The sequence below is a fragment of the Hemitrygon akajei genome, chromosome 8 (assembly GCF_048418815.1).
Source record: "Hemitrygon akajei chromosome 8, sHemAka1.3, whole genome shotgun sequence".
Classification (NCBI taxonomy): domain Eukaryota; kingdom Metazoa; phylum Chordata; class Chondrichthyes; order Myliobatiformes; family Dasyatidae; genus Hemitrygon; species Hemitrygon akajei.
Window position 1 is genome coordinate 118,377,237 of NC_133131.1, and position 25,662 is coordinate 118,402,898.

At 42.3% G+C, this 25,662-nt stretch overlaps 1 protein-coding gene across 1 annotated transcript in view; it reads left to right on the forward strand.

Moving 5' to 3' along the window:
- The window catches only part of ctnnal1 (catenin (cadherin-associated protein), alpha-like 1), a 285,831-nt gene that overhangs the window by 143,043 nt on the left and 117,126 nt on the right, over window positions 1-25,662 (forward strand). The window contains exon 3 of the mRNA XM_073054452.1: window positions 16,391-16,578. Coding sequence (XP_072910553.1) covers window positions 16,391-16,578 — 188 coding nt within the window. The remainder of the gene's footprint in view (window positions 1-16,390; window positions 16,579-25,662) is intronic.

Here is a 25,662-nt window from a genome sequence, read left to right on the forward strand (position 1 = left end):
TTAGAACATTAAAATAAGTAATATTTGTGGGGAAAGTAAAGGCAAAGCAGAATATGGAGGGGCCCAACAGCTAAAATCAGCAAACTGATTTCTACGATTTCTGACTCAGAATAAAATCAAATCTCATAAACTTTCAAATTAAATTAAGCTGAAACCATCTCAAAAGGGAATGTCCATAGGTTTCAGAGTTCTCCAGAGTTCTGTGAGAAATGTGCTAAAAGCATGTCAGTGGTTTCGTATATTTGCAACTTTCAGGTATGAACTGGGTTTAATGCTGATTGTCTCCATTTTAATTTTCATGGTTAAAGAAACAGGCAGCCTGCTGCTCTTCAGATAACTTAATGATATTGATGATGGGGTTAGCTATTTATTTTACTGATTTTAAAATTTGTTTTACTAATGTATTAGCTACATATCCGTAGAACCTCTAATAGAGCTTTGCTCATGTGTTGTTTGGTGTACACGTGGCAAAAAAACTACTTTTGTCCGTTTTATTACCTTCCATCTTTTTTGACCTTTTTAGAATACCGTGAAAGTCTCTTTTCTGATGTATTGCAGAGATAGTCACCTTTTGAAAACTCCTTCCATTTCTTTGTGAGTCTGTACTCTATTTTCCAATCTTTGAAGAGAGCTTCTCTTGAGATGCACTTCAGTTCTTAATAATCCAGGATTTCTTCTGACTGCATTCTAGCGAGAATAAAAATGTGGTGTGCTCTTTTATCCATTGTTTTCTATTTTTAACAAAGATAATTTTCCTGGTAGCCACTAGGGCTTGTTTTGTGATCTGTTGCTGTGGTTACTAGATAAAGGAATGATTGTACCAGCACTATTATACCAGGATCTTGTGGTGCTTTCCCCATTCATGTTTAAGATGATAAAATTTGTTGTAGGTGGAAATTGACTGCAATCAAATGGGAGAATAAATCCTTCTATTTCTTAACCAGGAAGTCCCTTCCACAATATTTCTGCAGATCGTCTTTTCCTTTCATAGATATTTCTGTTGAAACATGTATCTAGAAAGCACATGCCATTAACTCAGAGTTCTCCATTAGATTCAATTAAACTTTACAATACAGTAGGCCCTAGTGTCTGTGTTGTTGAAAAAGGGGTACTGCACTTGGCCTAATTCCACGTATATAGCATTGCAGGTCATGGCTAGCCAAGTACACAGCTGTAAAAATATTTTTGTTTGGCCTCCCCTTGTTACATAGGCACCTGCGGTTATCTGTGAATACAGCCATTGTATGCCAATAAGCTACGTAACAGGAGTCATCTCTTGTACCCATCATATTAGTGGCTGCATATGTGTGAGACACACTTTCTCAGAAGCTGCAGTGTTAGGCCATTATTTACCTTTTCCCAGATTCGTGATGCTAAGACATTTGTGGTACCCCATTATGTATCCATTTGAAATCACAAAATGATCATTGGCTTGAATTTTCTGATTTTTAGATCATGTGATGATTTGTTAATGATTCATAAGTGTGCTAAATATAATTTGTAATTTATAAATTAAAACACAATTTTGCATGCATTGTGTCCTGCTGTGTCCCTTTATGGTTTGACGAATTTTCATGCTTAGTTCAGTGGTTTGAACGCTGACTTTCTGTGTCTGAAATGAGCAGTCATGTTTCATTCCAGAAATTTAAATTGGTTAATACATTGCTGAGGAAATGTTTCCACTTTTTCAATATGAAGTGTGATGTCAGTGCAAGAGGTGTTTGCATCGGTGGTTGTTGTAAAAGACCGAATGATAAGGCCATCTGCCTCTTGTTTCATGATTTCTCTGCTGTTCCCAAAATCACAACTGTGACTGCTTCAAAGCGAAATTCAGATGTCACATGTATTCTTGCAGTTTCAACTTAATTAGATGAAGGATAAAAAGTTTGATTTTCATTTTGATGAAATGCGACTAAATAACTACAAGAATCGTGTTTAACTGGCAGATTTATTGATGGTTTTATTATCTTGGCCCGTCAGCCATTGTGCAAAACTAAGTGAAAATTAGTTTTCAAATCTCAGTGACACAAATGAGCAAGTACAATAATTGCAGTATAATCGATTTACGAAGGTGTAAGTGAACTGTGAACTGTGTGCATACATCTACTGATGCCTCTGGACTCATCTTCAGTGATGTTCCTGGAATCATTGGGTGTTTCGGGTCTTTCAACACCATACACCCTCCTCCAGGTGACCCAGCCGGGGCTGATCAGACCCCAGCTTGTGTCCAGATGGCTAGCTACACATGACTCCATGGCTCCCCTCTTTTGAGCCACAGCCATCTTGCGGCCCTCTCTGCCGCATCGGTGGTACTGCGGATGGCTCTCCTCTTCCTCTCTCCCTCGATGCCCAAATTGCTGAAGGCTCTGGCTAAGGAATGGGCTGCGAATCCCCTACAACTAACTTCCACTGGGAGACACCTCGCTCTCCATCCAGCCTGCTGGCAGTCGCTGACCAGTCCTGCGTACTTGGAGAGCTTCCTTTCAAAGGCCTCTTCCAAGTGATCTTCCCATGGGACTGTCAGCTCCAGCATCACCACCTGCTTGGTAGATTCAGACACACACAAGAGCAATGTTTGGTCGCAGGGTGGTGGCTGCGATATGGTTGGGGAACCTCAGCTGCATTTCAAGGTCCACCAACATCTGCCAGTCCCTTGCAGAGGTCAGGATGCCTGCCGATGTTCTTTTGGTGTGTATTGGCTGCTCCCCAGCTCTGACAAAGGCAATGGTCAGCTTGGAGGTTCGGGACTGCTTCGCCCACTCCACTCCTGCGCTGATGGCTTCAGTGATGGTCTTCAGGACCTGATCATGCCTCCATCGGTACCGTCCCTCACCTAGTGCCCTTGTGCAGCCACTGAGGATGTGCTCCGGGGTTCCTTGCTTGGAACACAGTGGGCACGCAGATGACTCTGCTTTGCCCCATGTGTGCAGGTTTGATGTGCTTGGAAGCACATCGTACACTGCCTGGATGAGAAATTGGATGTGGTGTGGTTCGGCTTTCCAAAGCTTAGCCCAGGTCACTTTCCTCTGCACCACATTCTCCCATCTTGTTGAAGTTCCCTGTTGCTTCATTCCCAACTGCCTTGCAGATTCTCCTCTCCTCCACTGCTGCTCTCACCTCCTCCTGAACTAGGCGACGCCTTTCCTTCCCTCTGATGGTGTCCATTTAGGGAGTTGGAAAGGATCCTAGCCCAGCTCGGCCTAGTGTGACCACTCCCACCAGCCTCCTGTGACGTAGCCTTTCCTCTGCTTCCTGATCAGCTTCCTCTGCCCTCCACTTCCTGCCAGTCCTCACTTGGATCACTGCTCTAGCCTCCTTCGAATCACTTGAGTCCCTATACTGTACCACTTCCCTGGCTCTTGTTACTTTGAATTCCTCCTCCAGGGATTTGAAGGGCAGTTGCAGTTTGTTGTTGTGTCTGCTTAGGCTCTCTGGCAGCCCCAGCCATCTCCTGAGGTGGTTGCTGACCCTCCTGTCTAAGGTTTCGACTGTCGAGATCGGACTGCATAGACGAGGAGGGGCCATAAGATTCTGGGAAGTATGCTATGCTTGATACACCGAGGCTTTAAACTTCCCAGGTAGGCCGGACTTGTCCACAGATTTCAGCCAGCCATCCAACTCAGTGCAGGTCACCTGAATGGATGCCGTGTCCCTTAGAGAGCTGTCAAAAACCTTCCCTAAGCTCTTGACTGGCTTTTCTGGGATGGCTGAACCTGTGATGCTGAACTGGAACTTGTTTTTCACCTTCCCTTTCCTCAGCACCATTGATCTTGATTTGGCTGGTTTGAAACACACCCAGGCCCACTCCACCAGCTTTTCGAGCCCCTGCAGAATCCACTGGCTGACTGGGACTGACTCTGTGGTGACTGTGAGGTCAACCATGAATGCCCTGATGGGTGGTTGCCGTTGAGCAGAATTCATTCTGGGCCCTCTGCACTCTGTTTCAGCAGACTTAGTGAGCATGTTCATGGCTAGGGAGAACAGTGTCACTGACGTAGTGCACCCTGTGATGATGCCAATCTCCACCTTGTGCCAGCTTGATGTAATCGCTCCTGAAGATACCCACATCCTGAAGTTGCTGTAATAATCAGCGATAAGGTCTCTGATTCTGCTGAGGACGTGAAATTTGGTCAGTGTGAGCTGCACCAGCTTGTGCGGAATGGAGCCATATGCATTTGCCAGGTCAAGCCACAACACTGACAGGTTGCCCTTCTTCTCTCTGGCCTCCCTGATGAGGTGTGTCACCACACCGGTATGCTCCAGACATCCCTGAAATGCCACCCTTCTGGACTGATGTATCGATATAGGTGTTCTTTGTTAGGTAGGTGCGGAGCCGATTAGAAACGGCACTGAAGAAGATCTTTGCCTCGACACACAGCAGGGAGATGATGCGGAATTGGTCTATCTGGATGGCGTTTTCCTCCTTCGGGATCCACACCGCTTCCGCCACTCTCCACTGTTCTGGGATCTTCCCCCTTCTCCAGAAGACTCGCAGGATCTTCCACAGATGCAGCAGGAGTTTGGGGCAGTTCTTGTACACTTTGTACGAGCTGCTGCTTGGTCCTGGAGCCGAGCTTGCCCTTGCTTTGCGGCCAACCTCTCTGACTTCCTCTAGCTGCGGCTCTGACATGTCAAAATGCACATCCGGTTCAGGGGGGTCTATCAGGATGTTGCACTCCCCCAGCTCCTGCTCTCTTTCAGGATCATTGTAAATCTTCTTCAGATGTTGGTCTGTGTCTTCCTGCGAACAGGCCAGTTTCCCACTGTCCTTCTGCCCCAGCAACTCCTTGGTGAACTTGAAGGAGTTGGCGATTAAGGCAGCACGTTTTCCGGCCCTTTCACGACACCGCCTTCAATGCCACTCTGCCTGGCGGAGAACCCTGATCTTCTTTCTTAGTATGCACATGAGCTGGGCCAAGCCGATGCGCTCCTCTTCTCCTGCCTCCTTGTACTGGGACTTCAGCGCTTTCATCTCCTGCCTGATGTTGTGGGTCCTCAACATTCTTTGGTTCTTTGAGTAAGGTGTTGTGGAGCCTTTCTTCTCCTCTTCTTTGAACCGCTCAGCTGTGATGCTGACAATGATTGTTGTCGTGGCTTGTGGCTTCCTATTGACCCCTCCCTTCGCCATTGTCTCCAGAATTTGATTGACATCTTCATCAAACTGTTTCCACAGTGACGTCATGTTAGCTGCAGGCCATTTGATCTGCCTCCTATTAGACTTGATGTTAGAGGGCTTAGTTTGCAACACTTGGAGGTTCCGGGCACTATGGGGTGACTCCGGGCCTGGCACCTCCTTCGTCTCACCAGGATGGACACCTGCGCGTTGTGCTGCTCCTGCTCCCGCCAGACACTTCATCCTCGCTTGGTGGATCTTCAAGCCGCGATTGTTCTTGCAGATTTTGCCACATGCACACTGCTTCCTCATGGCCGTTTGTTTGTTACCTGGGTCTGTTGCCATTGTGTCCGTCCGACTGGGGTGCTCATCCTCCCGCCCCCTCTCACGCACCCCTGGGGGTATCTTTCCCTTGGATTCATCGTGGTTTTTGTGGGGTCCTCCTCTCAGAGGACACAGATTGGGTTGCCAGTCCATTCTCTCACTGACTCTCCAGTTGTCACCACTCTTTTTGTGGTTGTCACCCAGTCTTTCTGATGAACTCAGAGTGTAAGTGAACTGTGTGCATACATCCACTGACGCCTCTGGACTCATCTTCAGTGATGTTCCTGGAATCATTGGGTGTTTCGGGTCTTTCAACACCATACACCCTCCTCCAGGTGACCCAGCCGGGGCAGATCAGACCCCAGCTTGTGTCCAGACGGCTAGCTACACATGAATCAATGGCTCCCCTCTTTTGAGCCACAGCCATCTTGAGGCCCTCTCTGCCGCATCGGTGGTACTGCGGATGGCTCTCCTCTTCCTCGCTCCCTCGATGCCCAAATTGCTGAAGGCTCTGGCTAAGGAATGGGCTGCGAATCCCCTACAACCAACTTCCACTGGGAGACACCTCGCTCTCCATCCAGCCTGCTGGTAGTTGCTGACCTGTCCTGCGTACTTCGATAGCTTCCTTTCAAAGGCCTCTTCCAAGCGATCTTCCCATGGGACTGTCGGCTCCAGCATCACCACCTGCTTGGTAGATTCAGACATAAGGACAATGTCTGGTCGCAGAGTGGTGGTTGCGATATGGTTGGGGAACTTCAGTTGCCGTTTGAGGTCCGAGTTTCATTCCAGAAATTTAAATTGGTAAATACATTGCTGAGGAAATGTTTCCACTTTTTCAATATGAAGTCTGATGTCAGTGCAAGAGGTGTTTGCATCGGTGGTTGTTGTAAAAGACCCAATGATAAGGCCATCTGCCTCTTGTTTCATTATTTCTCTGCTGTTCCTAAGATCATCCATACAGATTATTTCACTGGGACAGTGCAGTGTGATAGTGCAATGGAAAGCAATAACAGAACGTAGACCAAAGTCAGATTCACATTCGGAATTAGGTTTAATATCACCGGCATATGTTGAGAAATTTGTTGTTTTGCTGCAGTAGTACAATGCAAGTACATAGCAATAACAGCTACAAATTACAGTAAGTATATATAAAAACATAGTGCAAAAGGTGGAGGAAAATACTATGCAAGTGTCATGGGTTTGTTGTCCATTCAGAAATCTGTTGGCAGAGGGGAAGAAGCTGTCCTGAAATGTTGAGTGTGTGTCCTTAGCCTCCTGTATCCCCTATCTCATGGCAGCAATGAGAAGAGGGCAAATGATGGGGCTCCTTAGTGATGGATGCTGCCTTTTAGAGGCATCACCTTTTGAAGAAGTCTTCAGTGCTGGGGAGAGTAGTTGCCAAGATGGAGTTGGCTAAGTTTACACCTTTCTGCAGCCTTTTCTCCTTCTGTTCAGTTGTCCCTCCACACCAGGTGGTGATGAATCAGTTAGATTGCTGTCCATGGTGCTTGTTTTAGAAATTCGTGAGAGTCTCCTCAAATCAGTTACAGGAAAAGTACCATGCAGGCTGTCGTTAAGGTGCTAGACTATTATGAGATTGTGAGGTCAAGAGCCCATTTCATTTTGCTAAGGCATCGTTCAGATAGTATTATAACAGCTGGATGGAAGCAGTCTCTGATTCTGAATGATTAAAAATGAAATGACAAACAATATTATTCAAGTTATCCATTTTTATAAATGCAAGATCAACCAATAATACTCCTGAGTATCTAAAAAGCATCAACGGAAAACACAAGTAATTCAATGAAACCTTTCGCTTTCCTGCAGTCTTACAATCCCCACTGCAAACAATATGCTCACAGATCTGTGCGTAAGTGCTGGGAAAGCTCAGCAAGCTCTTGTTCTGCCGCTGAACTCCACAAAGCTTTAAGGGTGGACACAGCCGGTGATCTTAGTGGAGCTCACCCATTCAGTCTGGACCTTGCATGCTAGTGTGGGAGTCCCAGAACATTCTGGCACTTCTGCTCGATGATTCTGGCCTCTCCCCTCTTCCTTTCCAGTCATGATGAAGGGTCTTAGCCTGAAGCGTTGACTGTTTATTCCTCTTCAGAGACACTGCCTGACCTGCTGAGTTCCTCCAGTACTTTGTGTGTGTTGCTTTCAGGTTTTTGTGTCTTCTGCCCAGTGGGAAGGGGGAGAAGAGAGAATGTCCAGTTTGGGTGGGGGTGGAGTCCTAGTCCTTGATCATGTCTTTGAGGCAGTGAGAAATTTGGACAGAGATCATGGAGGGGAGACTGGCTTCCATGACGTGCTGAACAGTGTCCACACTGCTCCGCAGTTTCTTGCATACTTGGGCAGAGCAGTTGCTGCACCAAGTGGTGATGCACAGAGATAGTATTCTTTCATTGGTGCATTTGTGAAAACTGGCGAAGGCCAAATGGACAAGTCAAATTTCTTTAGCCTCGTGAAGGTGCGAGTGCACTTTCTTGGCCATGGCATTTACGTAGTTGGTACAGGACAAGCTATTGGTAATGTTCACTCGAAGCTCTTAACGCTCTTGACCTCAGCACTGTTGATGTATGTGCACTGCCTCCTGTTCCAAAAGTCAGTGACCATTTCTTTTGTTTCCCTGATACTGAGGGAAAGGTTGCTGTTATGACATCATGTCACTCAGCTCCCTATCTCCTTCCTGTACTCTGCCTCATCATTATTGTGACTCAGTCCACTGTGGTCGTGTCATCTACACACTTGTAGGTGGAGTTAGAACAGAATCAGTCCATGCAGTCATAAAGGGAATAAAGTGGGGGGCTGAGGATGCAGCCCTGTGGGGCAATGGTGTTGTAGACAATCATGCCAGATGTTCAGCTGTCTATCCTTACTGATTGTGGTCTGTTGGTGAGGAGGTCACGGATCCAGTTGCAAAGGGAGGTGTTGAGTCCCCAGGTTTTGGAGTTTGGTGATGAATTTGCTTGGAATTATAGTATTGAAGGCAGAGCTGTAGTCAAATAATAATCTGATGTAGGTGTCTTTACTGGCCAGATGCTCCAGAGATGAGTGTAGGGAGATAGCTTCTGTCATAGGTATATTTTGGCTGTAGGTGAATTCCAGTGGGTTGATGTTGTCTGGAAGGCTGGAATTGATGTGTGTATGACCAGCCTCTTAAAGTATTTCATGAAGGTGAATATCAGAGCCACCAGGCAGTAGTCACTGAGGCATACTACCTTAGTTTTCTTAGACACCAGAATGATAGTGGTCTTCCTAAAGTGGGAACCACAGGGAGAGGATAAAAAATTTCTGCAGGTAGCTCCTCTAGCTGATCTGTACAGGATCTAGGACATGGGTGGGGATTCTATCTGAGCCAAATGCTATGAGCCTTTGGAATATTGATCACACTGAGTGCAGAAAACATTTACTGGGATGTTGCTTGATGTGGAGGCGTGAGTCACAAGGAGAGGTTGTGGTGACCAGGACTTTATTCCCTGGAAACATAGGAGACTGAGAGAAATATATAAGATCATCAGGGGCATAGAAAAAGCACCATAGTCTTTTTCCAAGAGAGTGGTTACTAAATACAGGAGGGCATAGGTTTAAGATCCAAGATGAGAGATTTAAAAGAAACATAAGGGCTAGCTTCATCATGCCAAGGGCGGTATGTATTTGGATTGAGGTGACAGAAATGGTGGGTGAGGCAGGCACGTTGGCAACATTTAAAATCCATGTACATAAATACATAGATTGGAGAGGTTAGAGGGCTCGACCAAATGCACGTAGGTGGGATCAACTCACTGGGCAACATAGTTGACATCATCAGTTGGGCAATGCTATATGTGTCCATGCTATATGACTCTATTAGCTTGGAGCATCTACATGCAACTGACAATCTTGTAGGAGTATTTCTGGTGCTACTGAATCTGTCCCACAGTGTGTGTGGCTAAATTTCAACCAACATGATTTCTGAGAAAAGTATACAATGACAAAGATATGAGAATCTTAACATGCACAAAGGTCACCTATACATTTTCAATATTGTCTATTATTGCTTTTGTTTTAATCTGTTCAGAACTCTTTCTTAGATGGTCCTTCAGAATCAAGGGTGACTTGCTTCCATTCCAGTTCATTCAGTTCTGGAGAGGTTGGTGAGACCAATGTGCAGTTTGCAGATTCTACCACTGCAACCTTTTCCTCTTCCTACATTGCGATTTTTAAAATTCTGTGACAGAGCTTAGAATAGAGTGTCTGTTTTGTGACTAGTTGTCAGGTATGCCAGTGATGTGCTTGTCCCAAAGAATCCACTGCATCTAACTATGGGGCGTTGACATAGGAGATGGGAGTTTAGAAGCTGATGCTGTCCTTGGCTTGTTTATACTTCCAGTGGATTTTGAGGATATTGTGGAGTCAGCAACTTTCCAGTGTCTTCAGTTGCCCGCTGTAGGTAGCCAATATGTTAGAAATATCGAGGTTACTACTGCCCAAGAAATGTTGATTCTTAGCACTCTTGCTCTCCATCCCTGATTCTTTTCTTTTCATTATCTCACCATGCTTCTCCTGCTCTGTCCTTCCTCCACCCTCCTATAGACGCAGTCTCTGCAACCATTGCATCTTCCTTCCTCTCTGACGCACCTTCCCACGTTCTTGGTCTTGCTTCAATTTTCATCTCCTGTCTGCACATCTGACCCTATTCATGACACCCACACCCACACCCACACACACCCACACACCCACACACACCCACACACACACACCCACACCCACACACACACACACACACACACACACACACACACACTCACTCACTCTCACACACTCACTCACTCACTCTCACACGCTCACTCACTCACACACACATTCACTCACTCACTCACACACACACACACACACTCACTCACTCACACACACTGACACACATGCACTCTCACTCACTCTCACACACTCACACACACACTCACACACACTCACACACACTCACACTCTCACACACACACTCACACTTACACACACACACACGCACGCACGCACGCACGCACGCACGCACGCACGCACACACACACACACACACACACACACACACATTCTCGGCTTGTTCCCTCTGCACTCCATTTGAACACCTTTCCCCATTCCTGATCATGTTACTGCTGTGCACCTTTCCTCATCCTGTACTGCGCTCTGGACATGTGCTCTGTCCAAGTACCTTGCAGTTCCTGGGCCTGGTGTGTTTGTACTCCGTGAACAGTTCTTTGCTTGCTACCCTTTCCAGCCTTTATACCTAATGCAACCCATCAGGTAGTTCCTGGCCAAATTCCCACTCACACTCTCATTGACAGAGGTATATAGATGTGCCTAGGCTTTTGTTGAGATTGGATGGTTAGGGCTGAAGCATCTGGCTAGGGTCGACTGTCTGTACAGAATGCCATTGTGAATATGGCAAGCATATTTAAACGTCAGGCACACATCCATCTATAAACACGGCAAAGTGTCTGATGTAATCAGGAATCTGGCTACATGTTGAGATTGAAATTATGCTGTTTATTTGAAGTAATTATGATTTCAGTTGTCCTAAGCTTATTTGCCTAAATTCCCAAAGTCTTCCTGTTTTATTATTTTTGCAGTTTTGAGTGACCACCTGGTGCATTTTTATTAAATAGCTGGCGTATTAGCTCAGCAATGGAGGTGCTGCACAGCTCTGGAGACTCTGGTCTGATTCGGACCTCTGATGTTTGCACGTTTCCCCGATTGCTTTCATTTCCTCTCACATCCTGAAGATATGCCAGCAGGGAAATTGAGACTGATGGGACTGCTCTTAAGAGCTGAAGTGTATTGCTCCCAAAATAGGAACTGAAAATAGGTTTAATACAAAAACAAAATTTTTTAATTGATACCCAGCATTTCTTCCGAGCAATCCGATTTTGAGTGACTGGGAAAGAGAATTTAACAGAAATGATTCAGAGCTGTTTATTCATTTTGTTCCTGTACACTCATCAGTTTCTCTTTGTGGATATTTGGACGGTGTGCCCATTTGTACAACTGCACTGACCTGTAAGTGCAGCTCATTGTGAAGAACTTCCTTAAACTGATGCTCTTCATGTGGTGGTGCAGCTGTTTTCAAAAGCACGACTGCTTTAGGCAAAGTGACTTTTGAAACCAGTGTTAAAAGAACATGGAAAATCGATTAACATCATTTTTTTTTGCTGATAAAACTGGATTTGACTGTGTTTTGAACTAATAACAGCAGAAGGTTACTCCTTGAGGTTTCAGTCTCCAAAGTTCAAAGTAAATTTATTATCAAAGTACATATATGTCACCACATACAACCCTGAGATTCACTTTCTTGTGGGTATACTCAATAAATCTATAGAATAATCAGAATCAGTGATAGACCACAACATCTTGGAAGTCCAACCAGTATGCAAAATACTGTGCAAATACAAGAAGAAAGAAATAATAAAAATAATAAGTAAATAAAGCAATAAACATTGAGAACATGAGATGAAGGTCCTTGAAAGTGAGTCCATTGGTTGTGGGAATATTTCAATGATGGGGAAAATGAAGTTGAGTGAAGTTATCACCTTGGTTCAAGAACCTGTTGGTTGAGGGGTATTTAACTGTTCCTGAATATGATGTTGTGAGTTTTAGGTTCCTGTACCTTCGATCTGACAGCAGTGGCAAGAATACTGCATGTCCTGGGTGGTGGAGGTCCCTGATGACGGATGCTGCTTTCCTGTGGCAGCGTTTCGTGTAGATATGGTCAATGGTGGGGAAGGCTTTACCTGAGATGGACTGGGCCGAATCTGCTACTTTTTGTAGGTTTGTAGGATTCTCCAGATTGTAGATCTCCATTTGGAATTTATTTTGATACATCTCTAAAATGAAAGACAAGTGTTGACTGTCATGTATGTAAATTGTCCAACTGAGAGCCCAAATTAATCATGTCTGAAAAACGAGTTCCTACAAATTTCATCCTGTTCCCATTTCAGTTATTTTAATGAAAAAAAACCTTGCAGAATCATTTTTGCTGTCCATGTAGTTTTGAAACAGGGCACAAATCGTAATAACCTTGGAGAATTTAAAAAAATTGAGATAAATTGCTGACATTTTCCATGTGAAGACAGAAAGTGGCTTGCATTTTTATAAGGTCAAAGCCAAATACAAAACAGGAAGCATTAAAAGTAAGCTTAAAAGTTAAATGCAGAATTTCTGAACCATAATAGAAAACAACAATGAAGCAAAAAAGAAAGAAATGGAGTAATTTTCTTTAAAACTTGGTCTTTAGTGGTTGCATTTGTTTGAAAATTTACTGGATAAAATATTGGGGCACATGGAGAGTGTATGTGGGAAGGGGCAAAAGAATAAGAACCACTTAACAAGAAATATAAGGTAGTTAGCAGACCTGTAATGTATTCATGAAGGAGAAGGCTCATGGATTGTTGGAAGTTGGTTTCATCTTTGTCATTGCAATAGTTGTCCCAGTGGAGCTTGCATTTTAACTCCTGAGATATTTACCTGGTCCAAATGCTTGCAACTCCTGATTCCTTATTAAAAAGGGATTAGCTTTACTTCTCACATGTACAATGAAATGCATTTTTTGCATCAGTTCAGATCAGCGAGTGTTGCACAGGTCAATGAACAGTGCTGCCACATTTCTGGCACCAACAGAACATTCCCACAACACACTATCCCTAACCGTACATCTCTGGAATGTGCAAGGAAATTGGAGCATACAGAGGAAACCCACACGGTCATGTTGCATTACAAACCTCTTACAGACTGTGGCTGGAATTGAACTCAGATCAGTTATCAGCGATACCGTAGTAGTGTTACACTAACTGCTACACTACCATGCTGCCCAATGCAAAACAAAAGTAAGTTGTGTTTTTTGTTAGTGGTTTCCATAGCTTAGTTTTAAGTGGCAGTAGTTGGAGTCCTGTAAATCTGGAATATTCAAGCATTTTCCAGAGCCGAACAAAGCTACAGCCAATTTGTAGTTGATGGTTCAGGCACCTGAAAATAACGTAGGCCAAATCTGTAGCCTGTGCACTTCTGGGACGCAGTTGTCTCTGGAAGATTGTTCCAAGAGCAGTGTCAAAATAAATCTGGAGATAAAGTTAAATTTGATATTCAGGGTTAAAGACCATTTATATTTGGATTGGGGTGTTATATTCTGTGCAGTTTATCAATTTATGCCTGCCTGAATTTTATATCATTACCTATTTACATGTAGCTGTTCAGAATGCTTCCTGCTGGCTGCAATTTGTGTACAGTCAGCCCTCCTTATCTGCAGGTTCCGCATTCGCGGATTCAACCAACCGCGGATTGGGAAAACCCGGAAGTTCTCTCTCCAGCACTTGTTGTTTGAACATGTACAGACTTCTTTCCTTGTCATTCTTCCCTAAACAATGCAGTATAACAACTATTTACATAGTATTTACATTGTATTAGGTATTATAAGTAATCTAGAGATGATTTAAAGTATACGGGAGGATGTGCATAGGTTACCACGGTTCGGGAATTGAAAAAAAAAATGGAAGTTCCCTAAGTTGGAACAGGTACATCCGATATTATTTAGCGTCAGTCAAAAGTTTGTCTTAGTATATATAACATTTGTCTTTCTATGCATATAAAACACTTAAGAAACGTATGTATTTCAGTAATTAAACCACTGCATTGTTTAGTAATAATTGTAGCTTTTGTTGGGGCAGGGCCTTCACATGCTCCATTATTCTCACTTTATCCTTTAAAATTGTTCCGATCGTTGACCGACTGTAGCCTAATGTTTTTCCAATGACCGATAGCATTTAATCTCTTTCCGATCGCTTTATTATTTCCACTTTATTTTCAATCATGATTGTTTTCCGTTAACAGAACAGAAAGCAGCCGCGGGCGGCGGGTCCTGAGCTCCACCGGGTCCTAAAGTCCACTGCACTGAGACAGGTTAAATAAGCTCTGGTGCTCCACCGGGTCCTAAAGTCCACCACATTGAGACAGGTTAAATAAGCTCTGGTGCTCCACTGGGTCCTAAAGTCCACCACACTGAGACAGGTTAAATAAGCTCTGGTGCTCCACCGGGTGCTAAAGTCCACCACACTGAGACAGGTTAAATAAGCTCTGGTGCTCCACCGGGTCCTAAAGTCCACCGCACTGAGGCAGGTTAAATAAGCTCTGGTGCTCCACCGGGTCCTAAAGTCCACCGCACTGAGACAGGTTAAATAAGCTCTGGTGCTCCACCGGGTCCTAAAGTCCACCGCACTGAGACAGGTTAAATAAGCTCTGGTGCTCCACCGGGTCCTAAAGTCCACCACACTGAGACAGGTTAAATAAGCTCTGGTGCTCCACCGGGTCCTAAAGTCCACTGACTTGAGCATCTGCGTATTTTGGTATCGGGGGGGGGGGGGAGGTGTCCCTGAATCAATCCCCCCGCAGATAAGGAGGGCTGATTGTATGCATTTGTTCAGTGTGTCCCGTAGTGGTTACATTTGTATGATTCTGGAAGCTTCTCTGGTGTTACATCACTTGAATACCGGCTGTCTGATTGGTTAATTTCTATCTACAATTTTGAATGAATGTTCCTTATTTATGATATAAAAAGAGTTGAACATGTTGCTCAGCTGTCTTTTTTAAGTCTTTAGTCTTTATTTGTTTCCTTCCTTCCCTCTTTGTTGTTAGACTCCTGCTATTGCCCATTCCCAACTTGCTTTGTTCTATTAGTGCTTAATGAAACCATCATGAAGCAACACATTTTATGTCTCTTTCTTGTCTTCTGAATGAACATTGGATCAAAAACATCAGAGTCCAACGGGGGAATATGTGGATGAGCAACTGAATTCATAACTTCAGGCTTGCCATTCAGTAGTGGTAGCACATTAATTGGATAATACCATTAAAAATGTAGCCCTTGTGTCCGTCCATCAAAACCCTCTGCAGGCACTCGGGTGTCGGTGTGCTCACTAAATAGTAATTATATATATATATATATACCAGCCATAAGAACTCCCACGGGCTTAACAAGATGCTCTGGTAGTAGCCCCACTGAGTTACAGACAAAATGTAACAGCAAATCTATAGAAAAGATTTGTAAGATAGTTGGTGTGTATTTTGTGAAGTTTCAGACTCTGTTTTGATGTAAGAGGATGTAATGCAATTTGACTGGCATGCTGTCTATTATGAAAGAATAAAAAATATTGAGAAAAGAAGAAATAGGAGTTGCGTAACTTCCCTATAACTTTTATTGACCATTTTCCTCTCCTCCTGGGTACGAACCGACCTTCCAGTTTAACGTTTAATGTCTCATCTGTTAGGAAAGGAAAATTATATTTAACTGTCAAAGTTTGCTGACAATGTAAACGCCTCATATTGCAGTAGTAGCTTTGGATTTTAGAGGATCCTTTTCTACTTTTGGAAAGGACATAAATAGAGCCATAGACTCTAGTCACTACTGCTGTTCTGCCCTGTCCAGTGGACCCACATATGGAGCATAATCCTTCATATCCTTCTCATGCATGCACTTATCCAAACTTCCCTAAAATGTTCCATTTGAACGCACATCCATCTCTTTTTCTGGCAGCTCTTTCAGTGCCCTTCCCACCCTGAGTCAGGAGTTCCCAGCCTTTTTATGCCATGGACCAATACTATTATGTAAGGGGTCCATAGACCCCAGTTGCAAATGCCTGCTCTGAGTGAAATGGTTCCCCCTAAAGTTCCCCTAAATATTCCACCTTTAACCCTTAACCTTTGACCTCTTCTACACGCCTAGTCTCAGTTAAAAAGCCTGGTCACATTAACCCTACCTAATCCCTTCATATCAGTGCCTCTTCCAAATATTCAGCTTCAATTATACATGACTAGATTTCAAGTTAAATGAGAAGTTTTTGTTAAGTATATGTGTGTTTTTCTTCTATAGTTTTTGAAATTTAATATTTTAATGTATTTGAGCATGTTTTATTGATTTGTGTTACTATTTAGGAGAGAGCATTGCACAGTTGACTGACGTGGGCTCATTTGACCAGCCAGAATCAGATGAAAGGGCAACAGTTTATACAGATAAAACTGGAATGATAAAAGCTGCACGATTACTGCTGTCTTCTGTCACTAAAGTACTGGTGCTAGCAGACAAGGTAGTCATAAAGCAAATTATTAACTCCAGAAGCAAGGTATGTAACCTTTTTATCAAGTACTTTTAACGTATGTGAACATCATACATGAATGTGAATTATTTGGTGAAATTAGTAACTATGCTATGCACAATTTGACCCTCTGAAAAATAATCCATCTGATTTTTAACACAAATACTTTTTCTTTTTAAACTTTAAACTTAGTCTTGTATTTGCAGAATAGAGAATAATGTTACAAAAAATTGTAGAATGGTTTATCACTTAGTACTCAAGAAATGTTACTGAGAATTAGTGTTCATTTAATCAGCACTAAGAAGGATCATTCTGAATTACATTCTTATTGGTTGAATGACAGTGATGTAACGCAGCCTCATTAGCCGATTGCACAAGAACAAAATGTCCACATTTGGTAAGCTGTCAGAACAAAGTCAAAAACCATTAGATTTGATGACTTCATTTGCTTTCTAATATATTTTAGTCATTGCAAACCAAGATATAAGTGTACTTTGATTATGGCTTGAAAATATAGCTATGATGGAGCATGAGATTTGCCATTTCATACAGAACTGCAATCTTGGTCAATTATTCTGGAAGCAACCTTAAGCTATTTTCCTTATCACATTTCCCAAACTCAAGAAATGTAGCTATAAATATATTAAAAAGCACAAAAGTGATTAGTTACTGTACTCAGTTTGTGTCTTCAGAAGGAATTTTGGAATGGAGAAAGAGTGATAAGTTGCCAAGTACAATACCAATCCCTGGAAAGCTCCATTGTAGATTTTTTTAAAGCTTCTTGCAGAACATTCAGTGTTCAAGTCAAAGAAAATGTATAATACAAAGGAGAAAGAAGAAAGGGGAATTCAACATCTTGGATATTCCACTATTCACTTGTATCATGGCAGAATTGTCCAGCACTCTATTCAATTTGACTTAATTTTCCCAACCAAACACTAGCTAACAATAGACAATAGACAGTAGGTGCAGGAGTAGGCCATTCGGCTCTTCTAGCCAGCACCGCCATTCACTGTGATCATGGCTGATCATACACAGTCAGTACCCCGTTCCTGCCCTCTCCCCATATCCCTTGACCCTGCTATCTATAAGAGCTCTATCTAAGTCTCTCTTGAATGCATCCAGAGACTTGGCCTTCACTGCCTTCTGGGGCAGAGCATTCCACATATCCACCATTCTCTGGGTGAAAAAGTTTTTCCGCATCTCAGTTCTAAATGGCCTACCCCTTATTCTTAAACTGTGGCCTCTAGTTCTGGACTCACCCATCAGCGGGAACATGCTTCCTGCCTCCAGTGTGTTCAATCCCTTAATAGTCTTATATGTTTCCATCAGATCCCCTCTCATCCTTCTAAATTCCAGTGTATACAAGCCCAGTCGCTCCAATCTTTCAACATATGACAGTCCCACCATTCCGGGAATTAACCTTGTGAACCTACGCTGCACTCCCTCAATAGCAAGAATGTCCTTCCTCAAATTTGGAGACCAAAACTGCACACAATTCTCCAGGTGGGGTCTCACCAGGGCCCTGTACAGCTGCAGAAGGACCTCTTTACTCCTATACTCAATTCCTCTTGTTATAAAAGCCAGCATGCCATTAGCTTTCTTCACTGCCTGCTGTACCTGCATGCTTACTTTCATTGACTGATGTACAAGAACACCTAGATCTCGTTGTACTTCCCCTTTTCCTAACTTGACTCCATTTAGATAGTAATCTGCTTTCCTGTTCTTGCCGCCAAAGTGGATAACCTCACATTTATCCACATTAAACTGCATCTGCCATACATTTGCCCACTCACCCAACCTGTCCAAGTCACCCTGCATTCTCATAACATCCTTCTGACATTTCACACTGCCACCCAGCTTTGTGTCATCAGCAAATTTGCTAATGTTACTTTTAATCCATTCATCTAAATCATTAATGTATATTGTAAACAGCTGCGGTCCCAGCACCGAACCTTGCGGTACCCCACTAGTCACAGCCTGCCATTCCGAAAGGGACCCGTTAATCACTACTCTTTGTTTCCTGTCAGCCAGCCAATTTTCAATCCATGTCAGTACTCTGCCCCCAATACCATGTGCCCTAATTTTGCCCACTAATCTCCTATGTGGGACTTTATCAAAAGCTTTCTGGAAGTCCAGGTACACTACATCCACTGGCTCTCCCTTGTCCATTTTCATAGTTACATCCTCAAAAAACTCCAGAAGATTAGTCAAGCATGATTTTCCCTTCATAAATCCATGCTGACTCGGACTGATCCTTCTACTGCTATCCAAATGTGTCGTAATTTCCTCTTTTATAATTGACTCCAGCATCTTTCCCACCACTGACGTCGGGCTAACCGGTCTATAATTCCCTGTTTTCTCCCTCCCTCCTTTCTTGAAAAGTAAGCCACCCTCCAATCAGCAGGAACTGTTCCTGAATCTATAGAACATTGGAAAATGATTACCAATGCGTCCACGATTTCTAGAGCCACCTCTTTAAGTACCCTGGGATGCAGAACATCAGGTCCCGGGCACTTATCAGCCTTCAGACTCAACAGTCTATCCAACACCATTTCTTGATCAACAAGTTATTCTTGATTTCACTGTTTTCTTTTTGCTCTGAATCTTTCCATTAGATGAAATGGTTTTTAATATATACTTCAACATATTATTAATAGCAATATAATTATTAAATACATCTTAATTAGAAAACACAAGAGAATGCAAAGTATGTTGATGGAACTTGGCCTTATACATTCCTGCACAATATCAACATCATATCTTGTCTATCTAAACAAAATTAATTTCAAATCACGGCTTATTATGTTTGGTAAAAGACCTTGAATAAGATCTTAATTGTTTTTCATAAGTCTATATACAGTAAACAGGATGACCATCTCTTATCTGAAATGCTTGGTGCCAGAAGTATTTTGGATTTTGGATTTTTTCGGATTTTGGAATATATGATGAAATATACCTTGGGGATGGGATGAAATACATTTACATTATATATATCTATATACAGCTTACCCTGAGGATAGTTTGATATAATATTTGTAATCATTTTGTGCATGAAACAAGAATGTGTACACTGAACCAACATAAAGATAAGCAATCACTACCTTAGCCACCAAGGTGGACATCATTCCTGACTAGGGATTTATGTGCTACCAGAAGGCAGTCTTTGTCTTACACGTCTTCGTCACACATATGTACTGATGCAGGCGTTCAGTGTGTTAGATGCTCATCAGCAATGATCTTGACAAATTCATGAATGAATTTCTCTGCTGCTTTGTGATCAGCAGACAATTTATCACCACAAATCTTTAGAAACTTAATGTTGTGCCTTTTCTTACATTTCTGCAATGAGCCTGCTGAATATTCACAATAACCTCTAATTTTCAGTTCGTTGTGATAGATCTTTGCTTTTCTATGATCAGCATTCCGTTAAGCGGTATATATAGATAGATAGATAGATACTTTATTCATCCCCATGGGGAAATTCAACTTTTTTTCCAATGTCCCATACACTTGTTGTAGCAAAACTAATTACATACAATACTTAACTCAGTAAAAAATATGATATGCATCTAAATCACTATCTCAAAAAGCATTAATAATAGCTTTTAAAAAGTTCTTAAGTCCTGGCGGTTGAATTGTAAAGCCTAATGGCATTGGGGAGTATTGACCTCTTCATCCTGTCTGAGGAGCATTGCATCGATAGTAACCTGTCGCTGAAACTGCTTCTCTGTCTCTGGATGGTGCTATGTAGAGGATGTTCAGAGTTTTCCATAATTGACCGTAGCCTACTCAGCGCCCTTCGCTCAGCTACCGATGTTAAACTCTCCAGTACTTTGCCCACGACAGAGCCCACCTTCCTTACCAGCTTATTAAGATGTGAGGCGTCCCTCTTCTTAATGCTTCCTCCCCAACACGCCACCACAAAGAAGAGGGCGCTCTCCACAACTGACCTATAGAACATCTTCAGCATCTCACTACAGACATTGAATGACGCCAACCTTCTAAGGAAGTACAGTCGACTCTGTGCCTTCCTGCACAAGGCATCTGTGTTGGCAGTCCAGTCTAGCTTCTCATCTAACTGTACTCCCAGATACTTGTAGGTCTTAACCTGCTCCACACATTCTCCATTAATGATCACTGGCTCCATATGAGGCCTAGATCTCCTAAAGTCCACCACCATCTCCTTGGTCTTGGTGATATTCACTCCACTCTTTCAATACACAATTCAGATCTTAATTTTTCACTTTATTTTTCATTAACTTCTATTTGTTACATATGTGAGGTCATAACGCAGAACTGTCTGTGGTGTGCAGACACTTGCGTATCACCTGGGATCCTTTCCAGTGCCTTGTGGGATTTTCCTTTTGTGGCGTATTGTCACCGCACAAAAAAACTTCGGATTTCAGAGGCTTTAAGATATTGGAATTTCGGTTAAGGGATGCTCAACCTGTGTATAGATTCTCTTTAATTCATTGTGTAGTGCCAGCTTTAGAAAGAATTAAGTAGATTAGGTAAGTATCTGTTAGAAATTCATACTGACTTGCTTTGTCCATTACTTTGCTGGTGAGTGTGGATGATGTGTTCCGGCAACTTCCAATTATCATGGATTTCAGTTAAATTAACTCTTCTGTCGCAAAAGGCTGGTGCATGCAATTTTTCAGTCTTTTGGCAAATTAATTAATATAAATGCAGTTTTCTTATCTACAGTATTTCTTTAAATACTTAGGATGAAATTCACCAGATCCTAGAGAGGTGTTCATCTTAAATTACTGCTATTTTCTGTGAAAATAGATGCAAAATGCTTACTTAACAGATATTTTCTTACTATCTGTGGAAGGACCATGAGAGTTAATGTTTCAGATCAACGGTTTGTCAGAACAGGGAACAAGAAAGCATAATTTAGTTTTACACTGCAGAAAAATGGGGAAAGGATAAAATAAAAGAGACATCTCAGGTAAGGCAAGGTTCAAGTTGTCATGAGAATGGTTGTAGAAATTATCCAGTTGAGTAGTTAATAGGGACAGTTAAAGAGTGAAAAATAAAGGAAAGCTACGGTCACAAGAAAATAGAAAAAGGACCACAAGCGCAAGTAAATCAGCAAATGCTGGAAGTCCAAACAACACACACAAAATGCTGGAGGAACTCAGAAGGTAGGCAATATCTATGAAAAACAGTAAACAGCCAACATTTTGAGTCCTGATGAAGGGTCTCGGCCCAAAAATTAGTTTAATGAATCTCCTTCGGTCTGCCTCCAATGCCACTATATCCCTTCTTAGGTCTGTCTCTCTGTCAAATTCTCTTGCAACATTAACCATTTAATTCCTTAGATTATTCTTGTAAACCACCCCCCTGGACCCCCTTCAATGTCAGCATATTCTTCCCTACATATGGAGCCAACAACCGTGTGCAGTACTCTAAATATGGTCTGATCAATACTGTATAAAGCCTCAGCATCACATCCTTGCTTTTATATTCTAGTCCATTCAAATTAATACTGACATTGCATTTGCCTTTCTTGCTACTGACTCAAGCTGTAAGTTGACCTTTAGGGAATGCTATACTCAGACTCCAAAGTCCCTTTGCAACTCCAATTTCTGAATGCATTCTCCATTTAAAAGTTAGTCTATGGCTTTACTACAACCAAAGTGCATAACCCTACACTGTATTCCATCTGACACTTCTTTGCCCAGTATCCTAATCTGTTCAAGTCCTTTTGCAGACTCCCCAGTTCCTCAAAACTACCTGCCCCTCCAACTATCTTTGTATCATCTGTAAACTTGGCCACAAAGCCATCAATTCTACCATGCAGAACATTAACATATAACGTGAAAGGTAGTGGACCCAACACTGACCCATGTGAAATAGCCCTAGTCACCTGCAGCCAACCAATAAAGATCCCCTTTATTGCCACTCTTTACTTTTTCCTGCCAGTCAGCCAATCTTCCATCCATGCTAGTATCTTTCCTGTAAAACCATGTCTTTTGGCCCCCTCCCTTCTTGAGGAGTGGAGTGAAATTTGCAATTTTCCAGTCCTTTAGAAACATTCTGGAATCCAATGATTATTGAAATATCACTACTAATGCCCCCACAATCTTGTGAGTTACCTCTTTCAACCTACACTTGGTATGGTCTATCTGGTTCAGGCGACTTATCCATCTTCAGACCTTTCAGCTTCCCAAGTAGTGTTTGCCCCCTGACACTTCCTGACATGCTACTGGTATATTCCACAGTGAAAACAGATGCAAAGCACTTAATTAGTTCATCTGCCATGTTTGCCTGCCATTTGTACCTCTCCAACATAATTTTTAAATGTCCCAACTTAACCTCTCTTTTACTCTTTATATATCTGAAAATAAATTTTGATATTCTCTTTTAGATTATTCACATGTTTATCTCATATTTTCTTGCTTTTTTTAGTAGCCTTCAGTTGGTTTTTAAAAACTTCCCAATTGTCTAGCTTTCCACTTGTCTTTGTTATGTTATATGTGGTCTCCTTTGCTTTTATGGTCTCTTTGACTTCCTTTGTCAACCACGGTTGCCTCATCCTCCCTTTAGAATACGTACTTTTTTGTGTTGAACCAGTCCTGCTTCTTCTGAGTTGCTTCTGGAAACTCCAGCCTTTGCTGCTGTACTGTCATCCCTGCTAGTGACCCCTTCTGCTCAACCTTGACCAGCTCCTTTCTTATGGCTCTACAGTTATTTTACAAAAATGTAATATTGATACAGCCGATTTTAGCTTCTCCCCCTCAAACTGCAGGGTAAATTCTATCCAATAATGCTCATTGTCATCAAATCTGGTTCATTACACAACACCCAATCCAGAATTGCTTTCTCCCTGGTAGGTTTAACTACAAGCTGCTCTAAAAACCCATCTCATAGGTGTTCTTCAAAATTACTTCACTTTTGATCCAGCACCATCCTGATTTTCCCAATTTTTCTTCATGCTGAAATCCCCCATCATTACATTATTGAACTTCTTGATGAATATCTTGTAAAATAGTCTCTCAATATGCTCTTTCCCACAAGAGGGAACTTTCTATCTACACCACTCTTGGCAACTACTTTATCTTTTTAAAGATCTCTGTTAGTTCATTTTTCACAGTTCTTATGGTCAAAACTTGCAAAATATTCTCATAGTGGCAGATTGATACTTTGTTTACTTAGTCATTGGTTAATTCATTTCCTGCATCCACTTCAGTACTAAAATAACTTACCTGGGAAGCAGTACCAAATATATTCTGGAAATTTATTTCTTTTGCTGTCTGTGAAGATGATAATTTTGTTATTTATGATAGGATGTGTCTGTGCTGGCTGAGAATTTCTCACTGCTATGAGATGTAGCTGAATGGAATGTGAAGCCTTTTTAGATGTATACCTGTCTGTTGACGTAATTTTGTCGGTTTTATTGTTGCCTATTTATTTCTGTATTTAGTTTACGAGGCTAAAATAATTAAATAATACACTCATGTGGTTACAGTTTTCTGCAGCTACTGTGTGAGCTAAATTATACATAGGCAATTGCCTTTCAATGTCAAGCAGTCCACAACTAAATGAAGACAAGTTGCATTTTCAGCACCTAATGGTCTAATGATCTAATCTCTGTTCTTTGTGCAATAATGTGAGATGACTTGCCTCTGAAGGGCTAAATTCCTACCCTGTAGCATTCTCAACTAAGGACTGTGTGAAAGAGACATCATTTCATTTGGGATAACCCTTCTTCACCTTGTTCTCAGCCAAATTATCTCTACTGTCTGTAACAGAATTGCTGGGAGTGACTAATATACAACCTGGTGGTATGAAAATCAATTTCTCGAACTTCCGGTAATGACCCACACCCCAGCCCTGCCATTCAGTTGTCCCCGTTCCCTTTTCCTTCTCTCACTTTATCTCCTTACCTGCCCATCGCTTCCCTCTGGTACTCCTTCCCCCTTCTCTTTCTTCCATGGTCTTCTATCCCCACCTCTCAGACTGTACAGGCCTGTATCTCTTTTACCAATCAACTTCCCATATAACAATTACAGCACGGAAACAGGCGATCTTGGCCCTTCTACTTCATGCCGAACGCTTACTCTCACCTAGTCCCACCGACTTGCACTCAGCCCAGAACCCTCCATTCCTCTCCTGTCCATGTACCTATCCAATTTTAAAAAAAATGACAATATCGAACCTGCCTTTACCTCTTCTACTGGAAGCTCGCTCCACACAGCTACCACTCTCTGAGTAAACAAGTTTCTCCTCGTATTACTCCTAAACTTTTGTCCCCCTAACTCTCAAATCATGTTCTCTTGTTTGAATCTCCCCTACTCTCAATGGAAAAAGCCTAACCACGTCAACTCTATCTATCCCCCCTCATAATTTTTAAATGCCTCTATCAAGTCCCCCCTCAAGCTTCTACGCTCCAAAGAATAAAGACCTAACTTGTTCAATCTTTCCCTGTAACTTAGGTGCTGAAACCCAGGTAACATTCTAGTAAACCTCCTCTGTACTCTCTCTATTTTGTTGACATCTTTCCTATAATTCGGTGACCAGAACTGTACACAATACTCTAAATTTGGCCTCACCAATGCCTTGTACAACTCTAACATTACATCCCAACTCCTATACTCAATGCTCTGATTTATAAAGGCCAGCATACCAAAAGCTTTCTTCACCACCCTATCCACATGAGATTCCACCTTCAGGGAAATATGCACCATTATTCCTAAGTCACTCTGTTCTACTGCATTCCTCAATGTCCTACCATTTACCATGTATGTCCTATTTTGATTAGTCCTACCAAAATGTAGCACCTCACACTTATCAGTATTAAACTCCATGTGCCATCTTTCAGCTCACTCTTCTAATTGGCCTAAATCTCTTGGCAAGCTTTGAAAACCTACTTCATTATCCACAACGCCACCTATCTTAGTATCATCTGCATACTTACTAATCCAATTTACCACCCCATCATCCAGATCATTAATGTATATGACAAACAACATTGGACCCAGTAAAGATCCCTGAGGCACACCACTAGTCACCGGTCTCCAACCTGACAAACAGTTATCCACCACTCCTCTCTGGCATCCTCCATCCAGCCACTGTTGAATCCATTTTACTATTTCAATA